The sequence below is a fragment of the Nomia melanderi genome, chromosome 4 (genome assembly GCF_051020985.1).
Source record: "Nomia melanderi isolate GNS246 chromosome 4, iyNomMela1, whole genome shotgun sequence".
Classification (NCBI taxonomy): Eukaryota; Metazoa; Arthropoda; class Insecta; order Hymenoptera; family Halictidae; genus Nomia; species Nomia melanderi.
The window spans coordinates 348,008-374,154 of NC_135002.1; the positions used below are offsets into that span (position 1 = coordinate 348,008).

The window sequence follows — 26,147 nt, forward strand, 5'->3', positions numbered from 1 at the left end:
ACTCCTTCTCCTTTCCAGCATATTTTGCTCCCACGATCGTGCGTTGCTGATCCTGACAGATCATGGTTTTTACTCGCTTTTTGCAACTCGATCGAGGACGTCGAGGCTGCAACCCCTTAAGTCTCCGTGCCTCTTATCGCCGGTTCCTATGATAGCCTATAAATAAGACATGATAAGAAAGATCACGAATTATTTAATAGTTTCACGAATATCGCGAGAACAATTCCGACCCGTTGACACTGGACGGGAGTGAAAAGTGAAAGTTGTACAGCGAGGTGCGGCATGGTGAGGCGAGGTGAGGCGGGGTGAGGCATGGTGAACCGAGGTGAGGCATGGTGGACGAGACGAGGCGAGGCGAAACGACCTTGCATTCCAACTATGCAAAACGAAAATATTCGACAGTATGACACTCACACCGACAATATCAAAAGCTTCGATCTGAAAATGTATTTGCACTTCTCCGGTCGTTTAATCTCCATCATTAACGTTCCACTTAATTGGTTGTTGACGTTGCTCGATCAATTTTAATTTACATCATTCTGTACGATGGAAATGAAGGACGTTCACATTTCCTCGGAAGAAAGTTCTGCTAACAAGTTAAATGACATTAAAGATAGGGATAGGTATTCAGACAGGTTTCACGGGGGAAAAAAATGTTCGTTTTCTTGAATTATATTTAGACGAATAACCTGTAAAAAAATAATGATTACTTTTCACCGGAGAACCGCCTACGAACAAAAATTTACTATAAAAAAATGTAAAGTAGGAGTGTAAATCTTTTGAATAAATTCTTATCAGATTTAAGCCCTTTAATCTGTTGATCGCTTGTTTACCGGCGTGCGCATGCGTACGAAGTAAATGTTCAAATAATTATAGGAGGGTGAAATGGAGAAAATTGTTAAACATTATGTATCAGGTGTACGTGCCATTTCATCGTAGTTATTATACGTGTATGCACGTGTGTGTATAAATATATATATATATATATATATATGTATATGTATATATATTTATATATAATTAATGATGCAATGTATTGTAATGTAATGTAACAAGACCAGTAAACGACATCTAATGTGATTAATTAACGCAGTTTAATGTATGATCCTATGTTCGTAAATACGAATAAATGCAATGTTTCTGCACATATGAACATACCACAATGATCATTTTCTATGAAGATTAGCACGTTTTAGATAAATATTCTCTATCGTATTTTCTGGTGCATTATTGTGTCGTGAATTATTAGATACCCAGCAGCCTGATAACTTACGCTGGAAGAGACTGATACTTCGCATTGAGTCATCGAGGAACCGATGCATCTGTGTCACATAAAAATTTGTAATGCAGCGAAATTGTTTTCTGCGATGACTATAGTCAGTATTATGCAATACGCCGACAAAGCCTTGCGAGTATTTTTAACACGTCTAAGTAAATAGAATATACCGCTACGGTTCGACGCGTGATGTAAAACTTAAAACGTATCGCCAATTAAAGGTTAGTAATAGATTACGACATACGGTGGCGCTACGAAATTCTCTGTTAAAGCTCAATGCAATACAGACGTGATCTCGATATTTCATTTAAGTTACACGCGTGTTTGCCTGTGACTTACGAAGAGACATCATGTTGTACGTGGCCAAATAACATTTCTTGCGATGCCGCGGTAATATTATGGCTGTAATAAGAAGTTTCATGTAGCGATGTGATATGTTTACGCGTTCATGATACAGTACCCGCCCGTTGTAAATGTATTTCGGTGAGTTACATTTACGGCCACTTCTTATTACACACCTCCGGCGTGTATTGCTGACACGTAGGATTTCTTTTAAAAAAAATATTCGTCATCAATTGTCATGCGAGTTACACGACTGATTGGTGTATTTATCGCGACGACTATTCGGTATTATTTCATAGACCATTCGCTTTTCTCCTCCAAACTAATAAAATTTTTAACAGTAAATCTGTTGTCTATCTTCCGATTATGGCACGAACTTATTTTCTATCCTATTATCTCGGTAACATTTGTCTATTTCGATAGCGTATGCGTTCGCTATAGGTTAGGAGAAACGTCCTTGACTTGTAGAAATATTTCAAATTTGTATTGTTCATTAAAGTATTATTTTTATTTTAAAATAACAAGGCTAAGATAGACGTTCACGATTCGTTGGATTTTTTATTTCTGACACATATTTTGTTTCATGAGAATGTTGTACTGTTTAGATTTTTTTAAGTAATGCCGAACAGTATGTTCAAGCTGTCTTGAAATAAAATTGTATAAAGTCTCATTGTGTCTGTAAAAAATCAAGAGTTTCTTTCAAACAGGTTTTATTTAATCCCAATATGTATGTAATTCAGGTACCAGGTGCCTAAGAAGCAGCTGGCAAGATGGGAAAATTGTTGTCAAAGATCTTTGGCAACAAGGAAATGCGAATTCTTATGTTAGGATTGGATGCTGCTGGGAAAACTAGTATCCTTTACACGTATTCTTTTATTTACATAGAATTTTTGAAGAAGAAGTAATAATCTGTGAAGCAGTAATATGTTTTATGCCAATGTTATTTTCTTAATTATATGTTAGCGATATTATATAAACTTAAATTAGGACAGTCTGTAACAACTATACCAACTGTAGGATTCAATGTAGAAACAGTTACCTATAAGAACGTTAAGTTCAATGTTTGGGTAAGCAACATCTAATTTGTTTTGTATCGTGCAAAACTGTTGTAAATGCTTGTTATTATAGAAGATGAATTTTTGTTTTCAGGATGTTGGTGGACAGGATAAAATACGCCCATTATGGCGTCATTATTATACAGGAACACAGGGACTTATTTTTGTAGTAGACTGTGCTGATAGAGATCGAATTGATGAAGCACGCCAAGAGCTTCATCGAATTATAAATGATAGAGAAATGCGAGATGCTATAATTTTAATCTTTGCAAATAAGCAAGATCTTCCCGATGGTGAGCATCGCTATTTACATAGTGAAATGTTTGAAAATTGTGATGTACGTGTTCTTTATATTGTAATTTTCAGCGATGAAACCACATGAAATACAAGAAAAATTGGGTTTAACTAGGATACGAGACAGGAATTGGTATGTTCAACCATCGTGTGCCACAACAGGGGATGGGCTTTACGAAGGTCTTACATGGTTGACCAGTAATCATAAATTATGAGCAAATATTTATTTTTCATCAATTAGCCACATACCAAGAATGTACGTTTGCTTTGTCTTTTCATTTTTTATTTATCACGTAGAGGCTCTGTAATGCAACTGACAATGATCGCTATGATCCATAATGGAAAAGAGATCACTCAAGCATACAATTGCAAATATAAGACAACCATCAATATCAAGTGGTGCGTTTCAGTAATATTAATACTATACAAATAGAAATTTATCAAAGTACCAAAAGATATAGACTTTGTTACTAACTGTTTACTAAAGTCCATGAAAATAGTTATTACAATATTAGGTTAACATGTTCATCATTTTATCGTAATTTAAATATATGTATATGCGCGTGCGTATTGCATTATGATATTAATTATAAGAGAATATGAAAAATTATGAGCCATTTGTAGTTTTTGAGGAATGCATTTAAAGAAAAGGCAAATACCTTTGTAACTTCAAATGAACGTTTATACAATAATTGATTTAAATTGTCGTGCTTCATCGATTATTGTTGATATATGTAAGTAAACATTCAAAGGACTTACATTAATGGTTTGATATAATACCAAAATATTATACATCGATAAAATTTTGTTATTATCCAGATGCTTCAAGCATTTCTATAATTTGGTTTGTCTTTCTTTATTGTGATTGTCTTCCAATTCTGTCATATCTTAACGCATATCAGCCGATTTTCATTCATTTCAAATTTCTTTATATACCGTCGTGTGTATTTTATTCTGTTCTATTAAAGTGAATTATAATACACATAGAGACACACACATACAGAGTGGTGAGGTTGTTCTGTACGCACAAATGATAAGCTGCAAGGTTTAGTACAATACAACAGTTATAATCTGTTATTATTGCAAGCTCAAAACAAAGAAAGGAAGAAGGAAGAAAATTAAGAACAATGTTATTAACGTAACAGCATTAAATTTGCCAATATTTTTTACCAGTTAAGCAGATTAAATAATGCAGAATTAGAATTAGGTTTCAAGGGAAAGAGTCAGTACATGTTTACTGTGAGTCTCATTTTTTTCTTTTTTAAATAATAATCTGTAGAATAAGATGATATGTGTATTTACCAATATTCAATATTAATTCTTCAAAAGAAGAAGAACCTTATCGACATTCAAATTCCATTTTTTTATGGGTTTCATATTTACAGAATACAATTAAGAACAGAGTAATAATGGTATGTTACTCTTTAAATTAATTGCTATATCAATATTTTAATTTGCATTCCACGATTATATTAAGGCATTAGAATTTTAACAGATTGTATTACTTTATATAAACAATCGATAATGATACGAAGATATAAGTTTGTCAGATTCTTTTCTTTGGCATCCGTACCAATTAATATTTAACCCTCGGATGCTTGAATAGGGTCATAGAGGAATTTGGGTAATTTTGACCCATAGTAAATTTTTGGCGAACTCATTTCGAAAGAAGGTATCATAACTATGGCAGAATAAATGCGTCATTCTTTATGGTACAGTGATAAGAACCGACTCCTTAACAGTCGATTATCACAACCGGCGGGTTAATAAGATCTGACTTTCGCTGGGTAGGAGTTAAATCTTATAATCAATGAAAAATAATTAATTGATATTTATGGCCACGGACCAGCTTTGGGAAAGCAGTAAACGTACTACTTCTAGGTACGTTCATTAGTACTAAACAGTGTTCTATGGCTGTACATATTTATATTGCATTATTACTGTCAGTTTTGTGTTCATATAAAAGAATTATTGTGTCATTTTTTTTCTTTTGTTTTAATTATAAGCAAAACAAACAAAATATTTGTAGCAGGAATAGTACTGTTGAAGACTAATTGATAGAAGAACATGTTCCATTATTATGAAGTGCTTATAGTCGGAAGATTTTGGTAATAATAAACTTCGTTTGAACGAACGAGATACTTATAATTGCTTTATATCTAACATTAAAGAAATTGAATGTGAAGTATGTACGACGTAATTTTCAATGAATAGAATTTTCTAGTATTAAAATAATACTATAAGTGTAATAACATGGTAGTTTATATTGGAAGATACTTTTATACATTCAACGTAGTTGTTACTAAGAGTTGCTAAATTTGTTCTTAATGCGAAATTGGTTGTTACTTCTATTTTCTACATTAAATATTTAATAATTGAATTTCATTCCCAATAGAATATTGTTTTTATGTGAATATAATTTGTAAGGAACGTTTCATAATCATGGAATACACATTACACTGTTAAAACTCTGAAGTTTGATTATATGACTCTAACGAGCATTTTAATAACTTTCATTTTAATGAGAGAGCGAGTTTCATCTAATAGCAATATATTTATTCATTCTCTTCAATATAAAACAACAAAAGCATTTATAGTCAAACTGTTGAGTGTGCTAAAAAAAAAAAAAACAGAGTAGGCATATGCAAATTTCATAATTGTTATTACAACATACAACTTAATATTAACATGTAATATTGGCGAACATATTTATTGTCAAAGTAAGCATTTGGTATCATTATATTTATTGTTCACGTCGTGTCATACGTATCTTCTATATTTTCCAACGATTTGTTTCAACAGGGGCCATTCAGAATGCAGGGCTCAATATAAAACGCTTTGGAGTAAAGAAGAGAATCAGTTATTTTAAATAAATTATCAGCGTTTCTTAACAATTACTCGATGGACCGTTTTTTATTTTATAAAAAATGGGCGGAGACTTGTGAAGTCCTGTTGTATACATAATTTAAGCTTTTAAAAGAAGAAAAACATATAGGCTTAGAGAGCGTAAGTGTATTTTTATCAACAACAAATTTTATTTCATTAACAATAACGATCCACGAAGTTCAATATTCGGAAACGTTGACCTTTACTATCAGCCAGAAAATTCTTCATGCACCAACATTTACAAATAGAAGACAGATAATATTTTACAATGATTTGTTTCACATGTAAAAAAAAGAAAAAAAGAAAAACTTCGTTTTCTGAAACTATTTGCTTTACTTTATAGGAATTATACAAAATAAGAGATAATCACACGCGTTGTTTATATAAATTTTCCAGATATAAAAGGTTGTTAACTGAATGACGATACGTGTCACTCTCCATAGGACGAACATTTAAAATATTTTTGTGAATAGCTCTACTAAAGATGCAATAGAATTTTTTGGTTTTTAGTACAAGAAAAATATACAATAAGTGTAATACTATAGTAAATATTATAAGACAAATAATGGTAATTTTTACAAAATTGGAAACTGATGAACCTGGAAAAAATATATGTACGTGTATATTATTATTATTATTTTTTATTATTATTATTATTATTATTATATTATTATTTTTATTACTACTACTATTACTATTACTATTACTATTATTTGTATAATAAAGACACCTTTAAATTATAAGAGCGTTTTCGCGATAAATGGCGAAACACAATGTATTCGAACAAAATATTTGTAATTGCACTTGATATTTATAAATCTTTTTTAAAAATATATTACAAAATTCTCGCAGATATCCAATTAATATTTTGTACGTAATTTGAAACAGAGAGACGATCGTATAAACATAGGAATAATAACACGTGGTTTTCATTTGATCTACAAATTCTAACCATTAGAGAGAAGCAATAAATCATAATATTTTATAAATTCATCAGACCCATAGTTTTTATAAGAAAAATAATATATTAACTGCGGTACTATTAATAAGTGCACAGCAGTATTTTAGAAAATCAATCTACGCACTAAAACGAGTAAAAAAAATACACGGACAGAAACTAAAAAATTCTACATTCTCAAAAGTCGAGATGATCATGTCTATCCATTTTGTTATTAATCTTGTGCAATATAAAACAGCTATATTTCCAATTTATACTCTTGTAAATCAGTTTTTGCGTGTAGATTTATTTTGAGATACATATTTTCGAGTATTGTCGTGTACTTTAAAAAAATTTCGTATAATTTTAAAAATATTTTAAACCGTTGTGTTTCTTAGTTGAAAAAAATGTGTAAAAATAAACTGAATATAAAATGAAATTATTTACATCGTCATTTCGTTGACGACTAAAATATAAAAAGAAATACGCAAATAAAGCATAACATGATTTCACATGATAGAATCCTTTATGTATAATATTCAAATTTAAAGGTGCTCACATATATATATATATATATATACATACACGCAATATATATACATATACATATACATATATATATGCATACATACATTACTTAGAAGACATGTTAATACTGTGATAAATTGTGTACCTCTTCTATTATAGGGAGTGAAAAATACATGATTGTATTGATTTGTTTATACATAACAGTATCGTACGAATCCAATTATAGTTATAAATTCCGATATGAGATTCGTTCAGTTAATGACATTACTTACACAATAACAGTACGGTAGACTCGCGGTGCTAGAGATTCGAATTTTAAATTGTATCACATTCTTCTTTTATCTTTACGAATTCATTCTCAACAGATCTATTATAGGTCATCGTATCAGTGGACCCAAGCTTCGAGAGCACTGAATAAAAGCAATTGTCATGAAAGTTACGGAAGTACGAACTCAATTCGTTCTCCTCAGTGATATAGTAATACTTTTCTACTTTCCCCGAATATTTACACGGAAAAATTCGTTTATAAATCTGATACAAAAAGTACTTCGTAATGAGTATAAACAGATCCTATGAGTCATATTTTGTACCAGATTCAATTAAAAACAGAGCTCGCGTCGATTCGAGCATTCCCCTCGTAAAACTGATCTTTCAAGCAATTTCTATTTCAACGGAATCTTGACATATACTGTAATGAATAGCTTGATGCTATCTGCCGGGCCGTTGTTCTTCTATTAAAGCTATTAATCGTTGCCGAGTTTTTTTATTATTTTGACACGCTGAGCAAATTAATCCGATCAAATGCTTGACGGAGTATTCCTAGAAAAAAGAACTCGGAATGATACATACACTTGACTCGAAACATGACGTTGATACACAAGCCTACGAAATACCTTATGTTCTTTTATCCACTCTTCTAAAATATTCTCTGGTAGATAGTATGCTTTAATGTACAATTCAACGTATTCTCTGTGCGGCATCGGTCTCAGAGACGTCAAAGCTTCGAATTGTGATTTCAGTTGTGTGAAATCTAGTTGCATCAATGCTCTGCCTCCGTTCGAACATTTTTTCACGATAGAAAAACTATGACAAACGCAAGTGAAGGTAAATTGGAGACCATAATACTGCAGCAAAATATGCGTAGGATCACGTACCCTTCCACCAAAGTGTGAGTAATAAGATGGGCAACGTTTTCCCAGACAGCGTTACATACATCATTTGACAAGGGAAGACAACTTCCAATATTCTTCAGCCTTTCATTTAAAATGTATATTTCCTGCAATAAAAGAAAAATATCCCTTAAATACGTCGATAAATTATTTATAAATAGAGACTATAATAGGATATATACCTTAAGTAATTCGTCGATGTAACCGCTATGTTGGGACATGACATCGGTCACCTCCCAGTTAACTTTATTCATTAAATTTAAAATGTTTGCTATATCTAATGCTTGCGACGCTACCGCCATGTACACGGGCTTTCTTAAATCCACGGTCGATGCTATTGTCTGCATATAAAACTGATGAAGAAATCCCCGCTGGGGACTGGATGCTATAAGATGCTCTAAATATGGCCTTAAAGCTTCATACTGTTGTCCTAAAAATATTAAAGATTCCACTGCTACTATACGCTCGGTCAAACCGTGAAGTTTCTCTGGTTGCGTCAGGTTCACGATGGAAGAGAGCTGCGGCTGCCGTACTTTATTAGAATTCAATTTAATTTTATCTTCGGTATCGTTTTCACAAATAATCAGATTCTCTTTAATCCTCGCCAATGACAATTTTAATTTAGGACTGTACAACGAATCGCTGTTTATCAGCTGAAAAAGGAAATGAATGTCATTTATGGACACTTGCTCGTAACATGGCAGCTCTCGTGTGTTTTGCGCGTGAATTTCTGTACTCACAAGATCTGAAGTAAAAAACAAGTGTGCTGTGTAGAAACACAGCTCGTAAAATTGTATCATGCTTTGTATAACGGTAACTGCGATTGAACGTAGAAGTCTAGACATCTGTAAATATTTCCCAGAAACACGTAATATACTTAGTGTAGTATTCGTAATCATAGGTCCCAATTGTTTCTGTTTATATTTTTTCTTATTCGTCTTAGCATAATCAGAATCGTCAACGTATTCGTGTTTCAATTCATCTGGGATGTCATCGTCAGATTCGTCGGAAAAATATGCAGTCGGATTTTCCTGTGTATCGCACACTGTTTTATCCATTACACTGTCATATACCCGTAACTGTTATGACATTTTTATAAAAATAATTTTACCTCGCTGTTTATCAAAATATCTTCATCCATAGTATCATCTAATCCTATGGAAAACGGAGACACACCTTCTTCCAAATATTTTTGTACCCACTCTGTACCCAACAGATTATCATTCTCACTGACATTGGAATTGTCTGAATTGTTCCATACTTTGCAAATATTCAACGATGGTTTTAAGCTTTTGAATTCTTGTAGTTGCGTCGCTACGAAGTTGGACTTAACAGGACATAATTCCCATCCATCGTTTTCTAAAAACATTCTAAGTTCGTCTAGCCTTGATGCATGATAGTGAGAAAAGTATGATAATGATTGTTTTCTTATAGATTCTTGTAAATTCTCGGACTTGAAACCACACAATTCTTCTCCGATTTCTATTAATCTGTAAACATTTTTATAATTATAAAATGTTTTAAATATGTACATGTAATTAATATTGATTACAGAATAATCTTACCTGTTAACTATACCTAGAACTTGAACAAACTGTTCAAATTTGATGTAAGTTAAATCAGTGTTCATTAAAAATATTGATATTTTCATTTCAACATCATGCCATATTCGAATCATACTGGTTCCTAACTTATGCTTTACGTATTCCTTGCTAGAAGTGTCTTCTAAATCTTTAGAATCGGTATCAAACTTAACTTTACCCTCTTGCGTATTATGCCAATTTACTACTAAGTAGTAGGAGCTTAATATTGTCCATAGAGATTTACACAGTTCAGTTAAGCAGGTGATACAATTTTCACGAGGTACCAATTGACAGAGTTGTTTATACTGCTTCTTTGTATCCCCACCCACATACGAATGAACAGCTGCAAAGGCGGTATTGTGAACTGCAGCTGTAAAATGCATATGCAACTGGTCCATTGCAGATTGAGTTTTTCCTAAAAGCGCGTAAGCTTCTTGCACGGATGTGTATGTTTCTACATTGAATTGTGTACACATTTTTGAAAGTGTAACGTCCAATGCTACTTCCGCTTGTTCCAATATATCCTGTAGTTTTCCATTTAAAGCAGCAATACAATGAAAATGTTTGTACGTTTGCGCAGCACTCTGGCATTCTAAGAGCAACGAGATTGCTCTGGGATAATTCTTTTCATTGAGAAGTTCCTGTAATCGATCTCCTGTACGTTGCTGAAAAACATTACATTGACTGTATAGATATTTATGGAATTAAGAACCGACATTAACCAAAAGAGGACTAACCAATGTTTTTATAGTGTTCAAGTTATTCAACAATTCTTTTACAATTTGTCGTTTTTGGTAATTTGCTAATATCCCTAAGCTGGCTGTTGTAAATTGCTTCTCTGCTAATTTTAAATCCGACCGTCCCATTCTACAGATCTCTAACACGTCTTGTAGTTGTTCTTGTATCAATAAAATTTCCTCAAATTCCTTCTTACAGGCATCTTGTTTTTCCAAAATAAGTTGTAAGACTTTCCTGGATACGACTTGATGTTGCTGTTTAAGTTTCTTGTAACTCTCCTCGATCTCTTTAGATTGCAATACTTTTGGTAATTTTTCTAATTCGTATTTACAGGAATCAAAAGTATGATCCATATTAAAATAAATTTCTTCTATAGATTCTAATATCTCTTCATTAGGGATTGGTTCATTTTGCGTTGATTGATTAGCTTCGAATTGTATATCCTCCAATTTCTGTGGTTCTGAAGGATTGAGGAAGTCCGAATGTAATCCCATATGTGGAACTTTGGCTACATTCTGAACAACAATGAATAAAAGATATATATGTATATATATATATCCATAAATACATATACACATATACATATTTAATGTGTGCACGAGCGCGCACGTGTGCGTGGTGTATGGATGTGTATATGTATATGTGTATGTATACATTCAAATATATAAATTATATTGAAGTTATTTATTAAACATGCTTTTAAAGTTACATCGAGCTAAAACACAAAACATAACCTAAAAGGTTAGCACGAAGTAAAAATCACGAATCGCATTCGCAATTGTTACGAATTACTAAACACTGTTGCGTTATAAAATTGAAAGTAATCTTTATTCACCTGCTTGTTAATAAGGCCAAAGAATTTAAATTTTAGATCCTCCATACTGATGATTTCTTCAAAACTCTGGTCGATACATTTTCATCTATTTACTTGATTTTTCGATGTTCCTATCAATGAAGATGTCATAGTAAATAACGTGAGCATTATTTTTTCGTAATTACTCGGTTAGTTCCATTTTGATGTTATGGGAATTTGTTTGAACACTATGCAGACCAAATAAATATGTATATCAATATTATCCTAAGGTTATCTACGGTATGTAGTTAGAACGGAAGTTCAGGCTCGTACCTATATGCATCGTATTATGTAGGTACGTCAGATTTTCAGATTTTCAGATTTTCAGATTTTCAGATTTTCAAATTTTCAGATTTCAATATCTTCGAATGATATCGATTAGTATCGAATAAATTGGAAAATAACGAAGATTATCAATGTTTCTATACGACGATTAGAATAAAATCTAAAATAAGAATCGAGGAGTTTCATTCTCCGAAAGAAAACAACGCATGCATTTTACTTTGTTCCTTTCAGTGGTTAAACGAAGTCTAATAATCATCCGGGTATCGCATATTCATTGAAATGTTTCTCTTTATCGATTAAGGAGAAATTTCAGATCTTCTGGCAAAGAAATTCGTACATACATGACAAATCATTACGGTAGAAATTTTCTGTTGCTCGGGAGAAATCTGAAATATCAACCGTGAACGAGGAACACACAGTAAATCTGAATTTACGTATTATTCGTACCACGACACTTTTTTCATTTCTCGCAAGACGCAAGCGTGTCTGCACACGTTCGGAGAGACTTGCTTAATCCTCGTACAAATAGGAGCTGCTCATTTTATTGTTACGTAACATTGTAACGGTATCGAGCAATATGTCAATCAAAAGCTATCCCGCTGATTCGATTAACCAAGTAAGTACACATATAGCGTAGCCGATGTTCAAAGGAAGAACATGATGTTTGCAGGTGGGTTGGTCTCCGTACGTTACGTTCGATATTTCGAGTCGTCCGTCTGTGCGCGAGCAATGCATCAAAATTCATGAATCTTTAATTCTACCGTATACACCAGTTGCAACCGATAATTATCGCGGCTGGCAATCGTTCGATTCTCCCGCCCCTGTTTGAAATTTCGGAAATGTCAAGATGGACCATAGATTCGTTGTTAACCTTACCAAACTGTCGTTAACGTTCATTCTAATTCGAGTCTGAAAAAATGAAACAACGTTTCCCCGACGATCGTTCGAAACGAAAACTACAGTGAAAACTGGAAGTAACCGGTTATATATTGGTTACGCGATAAATTCATCCGTGAACCGTGTATAGGTCGATAGTTGATTATACTCGTGGTTCGTAACGTTACACACCCTCTCTCGTAGGAGAGCATGTACGTTTTCGTCGAGCGTCAGGCACGGAGGGAAATAAAATAGGAAAGGAAAGAAAAGGAAAGAAAAGGAAAGAAAAGGAAAGAAAAGGAAACGGGGAAAAAATGTTAAGGAGGGGTCTCGAGGTCACCGGTTAATTCGATTAAGCGGGAATTCGTCGAAATTTCGTGAGGCGTGTTATCCGCGGGTCCCAAGGGTGGCGCACGCCCGGCTGTCCAGTCTTCCTTGTAACCGAGTCGCCGCGTAAACGCGGCATTACGATAAACAGAAGTAACGCGCGGTCTCGTACCAGGAGGGTTGAAATCGATGCAAGAAATCGGCAGAGAAGGGTTGCGTGGGTGTTCTAGGGCAGAACGTTTGATCTCGCCGACGGCAATTGGTCGTATCCAGCGAGACCTAGGCGGCGATTGGTCGGCCGAGATCCTGCGCGTGTCCCCACCATCCCCATGGTCGTGCTGGCCGGCGGAGTGGGGATTATAATACGTACTTGGCATGGGCACGTACAACACGTATGTACGCAGGTGTGTTCATAGTGCCTGTGCACCCCGTGTCGTGTCACGCGCCAGCCACTCGGAGTCAAAGGAAGACGGTGGGTGGCTGTGAGACCAACAACGAACCGAAAGAAACATTGTGTCAAGGCGAGACAGTCTCTCGTATCCTCCTCGGAGAGTCGGGTAAAAGTGCTGCCAGGCGACACGTACCCTCGAAACGGTTTCGCTCTTTTGCGGGAGCATTCGTTTCCCCCCTCGGCAGAGAGAGAGAGAGAGACAGAGAGAGAGAGAGAGAAAGAGAGAGAGAGAGAGAGAGAGAAGAGCTCGCGAGCACCGCCGCGTACAGAATAGCCGTCCCTCCTCGCTGCTGGGCCAACGAGAGCACGCAACCCAGCGGTCCAACCGAAGTCCGAATAGGAACTGTGTGTCCGTCTGTCTGTCCGTCGGCTGAGAATGGTTCAAAGGTTCTGCACCAGCGTGGCTGCGCTTAGCCTCGCCCTGATCACCTGTCTCGTTTTTCCGCGTGCCGTCATGGCAATCGACTTGAGCCGATTTTACGGTCATTACAATTCGAAACGCACGGGTAAGTAAGCGAAGCCGCCCTACGTCTATCCGCCGAACCAACTCGGTTCTCTCGCTTCGAGAGATCGAAGATCGTCCTCCAGGCCCGCGCGAACCGTTCGACGGATCTTCGGGAGCTCGTTGCTCGCCCGAACGATCGATCGATCGGTTCCTTTCCAGGATCCTATACACCGATATATATCGTACCTTTGGTTCTTCGTTACCGCTCGGTTGGAAAATTGATTAGCGCGCAACCAGTGCTCGTTTAACGTTGTATACACCGAGACCCAATGGAATCTTTAAACAATTTGTCGCGACGGTGGCGGGCATAGCGTCGTTTAAGTGGCAATTTCAATACACGTGGTTCGCTCGGCGTGTCACGATCCGTGTTCGTGACGGGCTCCGTTCATCCGTGATGCGGTTTATTCGTGGCAATTGTCGGCGAACGCCAAGCGTTTCGCCATTGCCCGCGGACCATTGCTCGAACGATTTAAACGGCGAATTCCGACCGAGAACCGTTCGAGGGGCGGGCTCGATTCGCGCTCTGCTCGAAACTGCCGAGAAACTTGACTTTTAATCGTCTCGTTCCGTTTTATATATCGCTTGCCTGGAAACTTGGGAAACAGATAGAGCAGGAAACCTGTGGCACGCGAACACGCTTCGAAATTATTCGGAATCCCTCGGGACGAGCTGCGTTACGATTTCCCCGAACGACCAGCAATATGTCCGGTGTCGGTTGGTCACTCGTGTTTCCTTGCCAGAGTCCATCACCACCGGTAATCACTAGAGAAGAGACGAGGCGAACGCGCACCGGCCAATTGAATTGACGACAATTAGATGATAGTCATAGGAAGACACGGCACCAATGTCGCGTGTAAAAGATCGCGCTCTCCCCCTTTAATATTGCTCGGTCAATATCAGCCACGCTGCCGACCATTAATAATCGTCGTTCGTGTATGTTCACTTGGGCATTGCCATTTACCTAGCATGTGTTCGTGCATCGCGTACACAACCTTATACCTTATTCACGCAAACACAAAAATATACGTTCGACGCAGACACGTACGCGTCGAACGTACGCGTCGAACGTACGCGCGACACGGGTTAGGTTATGTGTCTGTGGGTACACGCATCGTATGGGTGTAATAAAAATAATATAATGCAACAGTGGTTCTTAAACTTTTCTTCGAGTCGGACGATGTGCATCGAATATGCTTACGTGTATATATTCACTTGTCTATGCACCTGTACATACAGTGTCGAACGATTATTCAACGTATTTTAACCCTTCGCACTCGAGAGGCGCATCTCACTCGCCATTCGATCGAACCCAACGAAATTATAAAATCTAAAATTCAATATTAAATTTTCGATAATCCACCAACCGACGGAACATCGAAATAAAATAGGTTCGTTACTTAATTTATGCGAGGCATTGTTTTATATCGATTCTAGAAAATACCATTGATGTTTCACCAGAAAATAATATTTGTTGCTCGAAATATTCTCGAGTGCAAAGGGTTAACCCTTTGCGGAAGATCGTTGAAAGTGTACGGAACCTTTCGGCAGAAACTGTACCGATTTCTTGTTGCTCGAACAGTTGAATCGTTTGCTCGCAACTTGCTACTTCGAACATGGAACTTTGATCCCAGCAAAATGCCGACACATTCGTCCGCAAAGGGTTAAACGGTAAATGCGTAATGAGCATTGAGCTTCAACCCGTTCCCCGTCGAACTTTGTTTTCGCGATGTTCCTTTCGACGTAATATTTTAACGTTGAACGTTAATAACGGTTCACGGGACTCTCGAAGAAGTACAGACGGTGTTCTTTGCGAACTCTGTTCATCCAATGTACGTTTGACCCTTCATGGAGGAATGTCGACATGTCGAGATGAAACTCGTGTTTCTGATACTAAGTTTACAAACGATTTAATTACTAAAACAGCAAACGCAAGTAAATTGTCTCCTGTTCCTCTATTATTTAACCAGTTAACTGTGTTCGACGAGTATACGCGTCATCTTAAAACTCTTAATGGTGCTAACTTTCTCAACGATGGATTATCTATTTTTTCAAACATGTAATTCTTCTTCGTTTCGCTTTAGTTTTTCGTTCGGTATATCACATTGAGAGATTTTCCAAACTAAATTCCACACTTAACTGGTTAAAATTTCTGGTTTAAATTTCTGCCTCGAGTTTCGTATATTTTAAATAGTCTTCCTCCGCGAAGGGTTAATATATAACAACTGCATTATTCAGTAATTACTTAGTACATGAAAGGTTCTCAAATGGAGATCACAGAAGGGAACGAGTTAATCGCTTTCGAGTTAACGGTTCACTGCTCGCGGTCTCCCTGGAGGCTACAGTTTAACCCTCTGTAGGCCCATGTAACTTTGAAGTCACACGTCAGTATATTGGAATCTTTATTTATTTCATTTTGCACTGAAAGTGGGGAGTAAAATTAAGTAATCGGTTAACCCCCTTGCCTTATAACAACGTGTCACTCGTGATGAAGATTTCAAGCAGAATTTAACGAACATAAGTGTTAGTTAATTTTTGTGAATACAAATTGAATAGTACTCTTCCGTTACGAATTACTATAGCATAGAGTAGACATAGATGTAGAATACGCCTAGAACTTTTGTCCTTTTTCAATAAAGTTTTAATAACAAAATAAATCTGTCGATCATAGTTAAACTTTATACGCTCGGGCATGAAAGTTTGTCATTATAACTTTAAAGTTACGAAATACACTCGTCTGATGAAATTATTGAAACTATCGAGTACATTGTTAACTCGTATTCATACGTGGATATTTATTAATTCTGTACTATAGAGGGTTAAGAACTGCTGTAACATAGTAGTTTCGATGCTTTCACATGATTGTTACATTCCTTTCTGGCTTACTATATCTTACTACACTAGAGTATCAGCGTGCCTTTAGCCCCCCGATGAAGTCAGCTGCAATGGCGAAACGTCGGGATAAAATTCCTAGCGGACACGGCTCTCCCCGAAAGCCAGAAACAAATGCTGTAATATGACATCGTGCTAATTTTTCTTTCCTCGCATTCATTACGTTCCCTCCGATAATTGGTTTGTTCTGTCTGTACACGGACACGCGCGTGCACGTGTGTACGTACCTATTATAGCGATCCCGGACAAGCCCCCAGGTTTACAGTGGTGCTACTATTATTATAGATATTGAAAATATATATATATATATATATATATATATATATATATGTATTTAACGAGATAAAGAAACAATATGGACAACACGTAAAAATACAAGTTAATACCACGAAGGCCAACACACGACTCTCCATCACGCACAAAAATGTTCTCCGCTGTCTCTCAACAAATGTCCCCTTCGCACGCATTCCCACTCGCTTTTAACACACCCCCATTCGGTCTGTCTTTCTCAACCTTGCACCCTTCTCGCTCGCATTTTTCGTCCATAGTCAAAATTCACGCGGTCGCGTAGACGCTTTTCTCACGGTCCAGTCGGTCGGTTCCGGACACTCTTCCTCGTGTTCTTCCAGCCACTCGAGACTTTCTAAACGCGGTCACACTATTTTCCAAAGATCCCGGCGCCGGTCCGTCGCGATACGACCTGGTCGCCCTTACGCACGCACAACGAACCGTTCATCCTACGATACTTTAACCTACGCTAAATAATTCTAGATACTACACTATGAACGTATGCGTGTGCGTGTTACACAGGAGACGATTGCCATCCGTACGAACCGTTCAAGTGTCCAGGAGACGGTACTTGCATCTCCATTCAGTACCTTTGCGACGGAGCTCCGGATTGCCAGAATGGATACGACGAGGATTCGCGACTATGCACAGCTGGTAATTTCCTCCTTCGCTCTAATTACTATGAATATCAAGTTGCTAGTGAAACTTAATTCACTGGTACAGACGATCGACCAGTCAGCCGTGTTGCCACTTTTGAAAATGTGCGACCGAATTGTGTATCGTGCATTTTGTACCGTGTATAGTTTCTTTTTCGAAATATCCGAAGGTTCTTCACACTAGGTTTACGGACATTTATTGTACAGTTTATTCTATCCTTCCTGGGGAAGTTGATGTTCGTTCATTTAGATTTTGGAAATTGTAGATGTAAGAATAATGTTTATAAAATTCAATCTGCGTCAAATAGACGCGTTCCGTGAACCTAGTATTAACACTCGGGCCTGAAAAGAACCATAACTACAACCTCCGTTATCTTCGATTGAACTCGTTCAGTTGACTCGTTTAGAAACTGTTTTCTAAAACAAGAACCGTATTCGATGAATTGCGAATAATCCCACTTGAACACTTAGTAGATAACAAAAGAAAGATCTCCCCAGTCGGTTGGGCAAACGTTAAAATCGCAGGGGTTCGAAGATAGCCAGTTAGAAGACACGTGTTCGTGTAATTGCATCGATCGAAATCGATCGTTGAAAAAATGCAATGTGCGCGCAATCGACGCGTTCCGCGAATCCAGCGTTAACGGGTAACGGTAACTGGTTTTCATGGGTGCTCGTCATGCACGGCTGGCTGGTTAACAGCGTGAGATTACGGGGAAGGTATCGAACCCGACCGAGAACACGTTCGAAGGCTGATTTATGTTCGACCACTACTACTGTCTGTCCAGGACAGTTCGAATCTCCGGGTGAAACTACTGTAGACGATCGGTTGTACTCGAGGTACCGAACCATAACTCGAACGTCACTCGGGGGTTGTTCGAACATTTTTCAATAATCGAACAAACTTACATCCTGTTCGTTATCCTCTTCAAGGTCGAGAGTGTTTAGAACATTTGAAATTACAAACTGAACGGTACGAAGGCAGACGATGTTAAGGCTATCGAAAGCACACGGAGAATAAGCTATCGTTAAGCTAAAATGAAACGCGTAGAGGTGCCAGTATCTTTGAAGAGGTTATTCGTTTCAGCAAAGAGGCCACCGGTAGAGGAAACCGCCAGTTTCCTGCAGTCGCTGCTGGCAAGTCACGGACCTAATTACTTGGAGAAATTATTCGGGACCAAAGCGCGGGACACCTTGAAACTGCTCGGCGGGGTGAACGCGGTGGCTATAGCGCTGTCCGGTAAGTTGGCCACGACCCACGCTGTTTGGGCTTGTCTAACGTGTTATAGAATGTTAGGTGTTTATAGAAATTATTTAATAGAAACGTTTACAACCACAAATTTCGTCGATACAATCTTCTGTAAGGATCTTCCGTATCTCGTATATTAGTATTACGTTGGCTTTTAAGCGGACGAATATACTCGTCGAGCATGTGTGAGTCATCTATTTCACGCTGACGGAATACGTTGAAACAAGATTTCCCTATGTCACGAGAGAACGCTCAAAATTCCGATGGCAGTGAACGCGTTAAAGCGTAGTTGAAGAAAATCGATAGCGTACCATGAACGCCGCCGAGCCGTATTTTACTGCGTAACCGGCAGAGCTGAAATTCCCTTCAACCTCTCGCGTTCTAAAGACGCGTCACGCGCGTCGAGATGTTTTTGTTCCTAAATTGCCAATCACGTCTTGTACGCGTCGATGGTCTCGTCGCGTTACGCATAGATAAGTACCTGCTAGATTGTCGGTAATTAACGAACAAGACAAGTATGTATATACATGTCGGCGTAGAATAGGTAAAGAGAAGATCGTTGGCGCAAGGTTCTGCCGAATCTGCGAATCGCGGTTGCCAGCGCAAGCGGTTAACTCTCGGCTGCAGCCATTCGCCGCGCAGCGAGACGACAGGAACCGACGCAATTGTCGCGCGATCATTCTCAATGACCGCATCTTTGTCGGTTCCTAGAATAACTGGATCGTTCCGTTCGTTACCGATAAATACAGGTGATCCTCGCGCGACGCGAATCATTTCGATTTCATGAAATCGTCTGGCTGTTAGTCTCTATACGCGTAAAGAGAAACGTGACTCGCCTAAGGCCGATTCTATGGAAGTCTATAGGTGTTGCTTCTATAGAAATGTCGATGCTCCACTTTATTCCCATAAGAGTTAGTTAGATTTCGAAAAAGAAGCTTTAGCTTCAGCGATCTCGCTTAGACGTCGACGAATCTGATGAACCGGCTCCATTTGTAGAATCCCAAACGATCGAGGACTTCGGTGCAGCCCTGCACCTGCTGCGGGCCGATCTGGAGTATTTGCGCACCGTGTTCTTGGCTGTGGAGAACGGCGACCTGGGAATGTTGAAGTCCATCGGGATCAAGGACTCGGAGCTCGGGGACGTGAAGTTCTTCTTGGAGAAGCTGGTCAAGACCGGGTTCCTCGACTGAACTGACACTCTCGTGGGACAACAATCCGGAGACGCTGTCACCGTTGGCTGTATCGTATCGCAATCGCACCGTTTTGTTGCTTCGCGGCTCGGTTCCTCCTCGACGGATCAGTTTGGGCGAAACGGTCCGCCGCCCGTCACACCTCCTCATCCTGTCGGCCGCTCCCGCCTGACACCGTTCCTGCTCTCTCGCTTCCTTTCGATGTCTTCTTAGCGCTCACGCTTCTGAAAGAACACCGACGAGCATCGAGATATAAGTTCAGGATACACCGTAGGAGGATCGCTCGGTGGCCACGCCGAGGAACGTGGCTGTCCGATCGGTCCATTCTCGTCTGATTTGCAACGCCGATTCGCTGTCTCGATTACAAACCGAAACACTCGGCGAAAGACACCCCCTTGGCCCTGCTGCTGGACAACGAGCGATCCTCCGAACGTTTAAACTTTCTCAGCGAAATGTCAAGGGTCGCAGCACGCTTCGTGTATCTCTCCGCGCAGCTTTATCGATGCGACGCTGCGCGACGCTGCGCGACGCTGCGCGACGCTGCGCGATAGGACGCGACGCGTTATCGTCGTCCCATTCAATGATATTCGAAGGAACTTGGAAACACGTATCAAGAGTCGACGATCGGTCGAGCACGCTGCCGGCGGTCGAAGGTGTGACGCCCGGAGCTCGCAAATGCGCGGATAACACGACACCCCGTGTCTTGAACGAACACGCGTCAGGGCTCGCGGTACCCGGTACCGAGTCTAGCTCTTGCGAGCGTGTCGGTGTTAATAGATACATTTTTTAGAGGAACATTCGATCCTACGCCGTTTAAAAATCTGTAGCCTAGCATTGGCAACGTAGCTTTGTCCTCTATTTTTTATATTGACGTTGATTCGATTAGCAAATCCCTGTGGTATTCAGCTGTAGACTCTGGGAGATCGTACGCGATCGAAGCGAGCAAAGCGGGGCAGCATACTTTTGACCGACGAATATACCGAGTATATCCGAAACCGGCGCAAGAGCTTAGTAATCGCCAGGTCAATTAATTGTATTTTCTGTACGGCCGGCTCTTCTCGAACGGTACGCGGCGGACGATCAATGCTGGTTAACGCAATTAGTTTCTGCGACCGGTGCGGTGCTGTCGCGACGCGCGGTCGTCGTCGCCCTAGTATATTGTCCGGCGAGCCTTTGGAACGCTCGACGGTTTTTTCGATTGTCAATGGTCCCTACGTTGCTCGGTTGTGAACGTAGTACGCGTCGAGTGTAACGATACTCGGCCGAGTTGCAGGGCTCGTCGGACGATCGTCGAAAGAGTAGAAACGCAAAGACGGGTAATTGTTTTAATCGGAAATTTCAATTGATTTTCCATGAAACGCTTTCGCGACGAACAATCGGTCCTCCGCGGATTCTGAGGAACCAGCGTACCATCGTTACAAATACTACCGTGTTTCCGTTGTTCCGCACTTTCGGTTTCATTGAAACGTTAATATCTTTCCACTCCCGACATTTCTCCGTTCGTACCTCCCGAAACCCACAACCACGGTGAACAGACAACCACCGACAACAGAATTATATTCGTCAATGGCTGGGAACGTGTTAAACGCTTTTATCGGGTTCAGAGCGAAAGCTTTATCATTCGTTGCGCGCACCGATGACGATCAGTAAACGAGATACGAAACATTGATAAGAAAGAGTACAAAAGCAACGAGCATGCCGCAAAGAATGAGATTCAGCGAAAGATATAGGTTTCAACGGTATTAACGGTAACCGTACCGCGAATCGGTCAAACGACTGCTTTCCAAAATTCCTACTTTGTCCGATTAATCGGTTTCACAATTTTTCTCCGCCTGTTTTCTTCTGTTTCCGCTAAGATATATATATATATATATATTACCGTTATATATATTACGATTACCGTTCAGAGGTGTACATCGGGACTGTTCCTTCTATTCGATCGATGCACGCACCCGAGCCAATCTCTTCTAACCGAACACCGTGCCTGCACGATTCCTCGCATTCGATATCCGGCAAGAACGACATTTCCAACGGCATCTGCAAAGTCGCAGCTCTATCGTTTCGATGAAAATATCACTCTTCCGAACGAAAGACGCCGTTCTCTCCTGACGGAAACATTGAAAATCGTCTATACTTTTTGACTGCATTCATTCGATTTTACCGTGTATTTTGGAGAACCTTATACATACATATATATATTCTTATATCTACTGCGCACACGCGCACGCTCGCGCGGTGGGTCTCGCGAGGGTTACTACTTATAAGGTGAACGGTGCTCGGCGAACGATTAACGAACAAATTAATTAACGTGGGTCGACCCTTCTAAGTATTGATTCTCGTTTCTAACGGCTTGCGTTACGGGGCTGATCTGGAAAAGGGAATTGTAGACTGTTCCTCGGAAACACCGCGAGCGCCGGAAATCAAATGTTCTCGGGAGAAACGAACGAGTTGCTCGATATTCGATCATTTAGAAGATTCGATTTCCGTTTCGCTCGCCGAGTCCGACTAAAGCGCAACGCTGAGTTTCCCATTTTTCCTCTATCGACGAGTACCATGAGAAAGGGAAAATCGTAAAGAAGACTGCATATGCCGTTCAGTTAAATCTGCAAACGCTGCGAGTGCCAATCGTATTTGTTACCACGTTACTCATAGGAAACACCGGAAATATCTTTGTTTGAAACGCGTATGATCACGACCACTGTCGATTCTGAGTAGATTATAGCTACGAAGGTGTACAGATCCGATAATTTTCCAGCATCGAATAGAGAGGAGTAAGAGCGCGATTGAGATCGGCACTCGCGGTGTCTTCGACGAGCAGTCTTCAATGACGGTATTCAGCAGTGCGCGAGGTACCGGTGAATCTATAAGATACCCCATCTGCGTTCTGTCTGTCCGATTGCACTGTGCGCACTTTCGAATTCCTCGATTCTTTGACGCGGACCGCCTCTGTATACCCGAACAAATACGTATACATATGTCTATTTTAAGGTTTAGAAGCAAAGCAGGTACAAATCAAGCGTCGTACATCGCGTTCCTTCAGGGTATGACGTGCGCCATACTTAACAGAGGAAAAACGGAAAGAGGAAAAGAAAAAAAAATGAAGCGAGTGTACAACACTATATAATTGTATTGATATTTTCATTACGGTAACGCAACACATATCAGTCTAGATACATATCAGTAATTTTAACGAGTGCCGAATTCTCCAAGGGATGAGAGCCGCGTTCCCGTGGACCCCCGCCTCTGGAATCCAACGAACGTACGCGAGGAGCCGTGTTTCAATCCATCGGCTCGTCAAACGTCGGAGAAACGTCGCCGATCTCCCGAGAAGAAGCTTTCGCGAGGCTCGAGGAAATCTAGGGGTTCGTTGACAACGGTGTATCAAATTATTCCGGCTGGATCGTAAAGCGGGGTTGCCTGTTCCTAGAATTTCTTGAACACGAAAGCAGCTTCGTCGGGCTCGAACCGTTCCCGCGTTCATCGAAATAGGTTCGAACGCGACGCTCTGCGCACAGAGGGTCGAGGGTCGGGCGGCTATCATTCTCGAGAGACATTCCTTCGATGAAAACGTACATATCTCTACCTATTAAGCGTAATCTTCTAGTCAACCAAATGACATATCTTCTAATTAAATAAGTATATATACTTATTTATATATATATATATATATATATATAAATATATATATAAATAATATATTACGTTACGTAGACATAATTACATATATCGACAGAGAGTCTCTTTTATCAAATAGTAGATAATAATATTTTGGTATATAAATAAAAAAAAAATTGAAAAAAGTGGAGAAACACGAAAGATGATATCGCAAAATGTTCCCTCCAGATGTCAATTACGGTTCAAAGTAGGGCCTGGACCGAGGACAGACAACGAGGGAAACTGTTGTATGACTCTAGGAACAAAAGCTTTCCGAGGGGATCAAGGTGCTTCGAATCTCCGCTCGCGAGTACCTTGATCCTTTTCGTTCCCTCTACCTGATCCTGTTTCCCCTGATCCCTGTACTCCCGCCAGCCACGATCCCGACATTTCGACGTTGTATTTAAGCGATTAACGCTCCTAATGGTAATCGAAACTACGAACCCAGATCCACGATGCGCGCAATTCGAGCACGCCTCTCGCGAGTTGCCGGGCTGATCGACGAACCAAAGTCGCGCAAGGTCAACTATTCTTTCGAAACGTATTCCTAATACACGCTGATAATTCGTGTCCTCGAGACATTCGACTATACAACATCCGTAAACATAGAAAAGACCACGGAACTTTTAACTCGTTTCGCCTCGTAAGCAATTGTTCGTTAACCAGTTAACCTTGAGACAAACATGTAATTCTTCGTTTCGCTTTAGTTTCTCGTTAGGATATATTTCAAGTGCATTTGGCCCGCGTTTAACGAGTATACAATTCGTTATTTGATTTTACTGCGCACACACACACACACTGAGAGATTTTTCAAACTAAATTCCACAGTTAAATGGTTAACTGCAAGAGAATGGTATTTTTATCATCTTCGAAGAGTAATGTAGATTCATGTTGTCGATCGAGCAACATAAATAAATGATTCTCCTTGACAGTGTGCGATTTTGGAGTAACGGTGGTCCATACGCTTGATATCACGTGTACAGATCCCGTTTCACGGTGTACATAATTTCCAGTGATCTTTCTTTATGGCCGTTGAAATAATAGTTTTCGAGTCGATCGTCTATGCGGTTGATTCCAGTTTGGACTCTACGTATACCTTTGTTAAGACGAATTGTGTCCACAGCGTTGGATGTGCCGTGTGAAAAGCTCGTTCTTCATCCTGTCTTAATAATCTCGTTCGTGAGTTCCTTGCCTTGTTCGATTCCGTTAAGATTCTGAAATTTCATCGAGCGAGGGTAGCCGTGGTTCTCAGGAAACTTTGAAAGTTTAATTAGTTCGGATTATTAAATGATTAGCGTAAATCGATTAAAAGTTTTTCTGTACGCGTCTTTGTTGTTGGTCAACGTGCAAACGTTGAAAGTAAGTAAAACGTCTACGTTCTCCGTCCATAAGATTGTTTAGAAGGATTTTAGTCGAGTAGAAAGATTAAAGAAAATTGTCGATAGAGCGCGCAGCCTTAACACGAGATCGGTATAACGAGAACGAGCTTTGTTTCTCCTTGCTTTCTCTCCCCTTTCTAGCCCGTCCTTCCTCTTTTGGAAAAGAAAGAAAAAAACATAGGAATGTTTGGTAGGGTGAATCAAGCATCGGACGACGAAGTATGATATATATCCTGCGCCCATACGTATAAAAATGCGTTGACCATCTTAGTTAATCAACAATTGGAACAATGTGATAATGTAACGAGAGAAAAAAAAAAGTATGACCGCACACACACACACACACACACACACACACACACACCGTTCGTGTCTATGTTCTCTTTTCCGACTTCTCTAATTGTTCTACTGCCAAAGCATTCTTATTATACGGCAACTGCGACGTATCGTACTCTTATAAGTGAATCTTGCTTCTTAAAGTTTTTGTACTTCTATTCATTGAAAGAAAATACAATTGTCTTGGAAGATAAGTTTCGCACGCGATTGATCATTAAATAAAGTGAACGTTTCTTCAGTTTCATTCCAGCGGAATTCAAATTGTACCTGACCACGCACACCGTACTTCCGTTACTGGATTGTACCGTTTCAGTTCTCTCTGTAAAGGTGACAACACAGTGAAACTCTCTTTCTTTCCAATCGATCGAAACACTGTCTATCCTTTGAAAAATAAATGATATCCT

At 39.2% G+C, this 26,147-nt stretch overlaps 3 protein-coding genes across 18 annotated transcripts; 2 read left to right on the plus strand and 1 right to left on the minus strand.

Moving 5' to 3' along the window:
• Positions 1-83: 83 nt before the first annotated feature.
• Arf51F (ADP-ribosylation factor 6) lies at positions 84-6,484 on the plus strand. 10 transcript variants are annotated; one of them, XR_012998503.1, is made up of 6 exons: positions 1,508-1,759; positions 2,359-2,470; positions 2,582-2,685; positions 2,768-2,966; positions 3,040-4,848; positions 5,770-6,484. XR_012998503.1 is itself a non-coding variant. In XM_031993476.2 (6 exons), the coding sequence occupies exons 2-5, from the start codon at positions 2,389-2,391 to the stop codon at positions 3,180-3,182; spliced, it is 528 nt and encodes a 175-aa protein (XP_031849336.1). In that variant the 5' UTR covers positions 1,508-1,759; positions 2,359-2,388; the 3' UTR covers positions 3,183-3,223; positions 5,770-6,484. The 10 variants fall into 10 exon arrangements, 9 of the variants coding, with proteins under 9 accessions (XP_031849344.1, XP_031849340.1, XP_031849342.1 ...); XM_031993476.2 differs by having other exon boundaries at positions 3,040-3,223; XM_031993484.2 differs by lacking the exon at positions 1,508-1,759 and adding an exon at positions 84-325 and having other exon boundaries at positions 2,359-2,483; positions 3,040-6,484.
• On the minus strand, positions 5,960-14,951 carry Vps50 (vacuolar protein sorting 50). Of its 6 annotated transcripts, none has more exons than XM_031993462.2 (10): positions 14,292-14,951; positions 11,644-11,753; positions 10,808-11,323; positions 10,053-10,735; positions 9,599-9,977; positions 9,228-9,518; positions 8,670-9,140; positions 8,473-8,594; positions 8,212-8,401; positions 5,960-8,137 (listed from the first exon to the last, which is right to left on the minus strand). In XM_031993462.2, the coding sequence occupies exons 2-10, from the start codon at positions 11,686-11,688 to the stop codon at positions 8,027-8,029; spliced, it is 2,808 nt and encodes a 935-aa protein (XP_031849322.1). In that variant the 5' UTR covers positions 11,689-11,753; positions 14,292-14,951; the 3' UTR covers positions 5,960-8,026. The 6 variants fall into 6 exon arrangements, with proteins under 6 accessions (XP_031849322.1, XP_031849323.1, XP_031849320.1 ...); XM_031993463.2 differs by lacking the exon at positions 14,292-14,951 and adding an exon at positions 13,322-13,340; XM_031993460.2 differs by lacking the exon at positions 14,292-14,951 and adding an exon at positions 12,823-13,292.
• Positions 13,517-25,987, plus strand: LOC116434768 (prohormone-4). Of its 2 annotated transcripts, XR_012998502.1 has the most exons (5): positions 13,517-14,106; positions 17,805-17,936; positions 19,023-19,175; positions 20,181-23,500; positions 23,585-25,987. XR_012998502.1 is itself a non-coding variant. In XM_031993474.2 (4 exons), the coding sequence occupies exons 1-4, from the start codon at positions 13,977-13,979 to the stop codon at positions 20,372-20,374; spliced, it is 609 nt and encodes a 202-aa protein (XP_031849334.1). In that variant the 5' UTR covers positions 13,517-13,976; the 3' UTR covers positions 20,375-25,987. The 2 variants fall into 2 exon arrangements, 1 of the variants encoding a protein (XP_031849334.1); XM_031993474.2 differs by having other exon boundaries at positions 20,181-25,987.
• Positions 25,988-26,147: the final 160 nt, after the last annotated feature.

Bases quoted from the DNA above. Each gene is read 5' to 3' on its own strand.
- Arf51F (XM_031993480.2), top strand. From the start codon at position 2,389: ATGGGAAAATTGTTGTCAAAGATCTTTGGCAACAAGGAAATGCGAATT. The intron at 2,471-2,581 runs GTATCCTTTACA...ATTATATGTTAG, and splicing joins GGATGCTGCTGGGAAAACTA to CGATATTATATAAACTTAAA. The intron at 2,686-2,767 runs GTAAGCAACATC...TTTTGTTTTCAG, and splicing joins ACGTTAAGTTCAATGTTTGG to GATGTTGGTGGACAGGATAA.
- Vps50 (XM_031993462.2), bottom strand. From the start codon at position 11,688: ATGGAGGATCTAAAATTTAAATTCTTTGGCCTTATTAACAAGCAG. The intron at 9,978-10,052 runs GTAAGATTATTC...AAATGTTTACAG, and splicing joins GTTCTAGGTATAGTTAACAG to ATTAATAGAAATCGGAGAAG. The intron at 8,595-8,669 runs GTATATATCCTA...CTTTTATTGCAG, and splicing joins ACATCGACGAATTACTTAAG to GAAATATACATTTTAAATGA.
- LOC116434768 (XM_031993474.2), top strand. From the start codon at position 13,977: ATGGTTCAAAGGTTCTGCACCAGCGTGGCTGCGCTTAGCCTCGCCCTG. The intron at 14,107-17,804 runs GTAAGTAAGCGA...CGTGTTACACAG, and splicing joins TTACAATTCGAAACGCACGG to GAGACGATTGCCATCCGTAC. The intron at 17,937-19,022 runs GTAATTTCCTCC...TATTCGTTTCAG, and splicing joins TTCGCGACTATGCACAGCTG to CAAAGAGGCCACCGGTAGAG.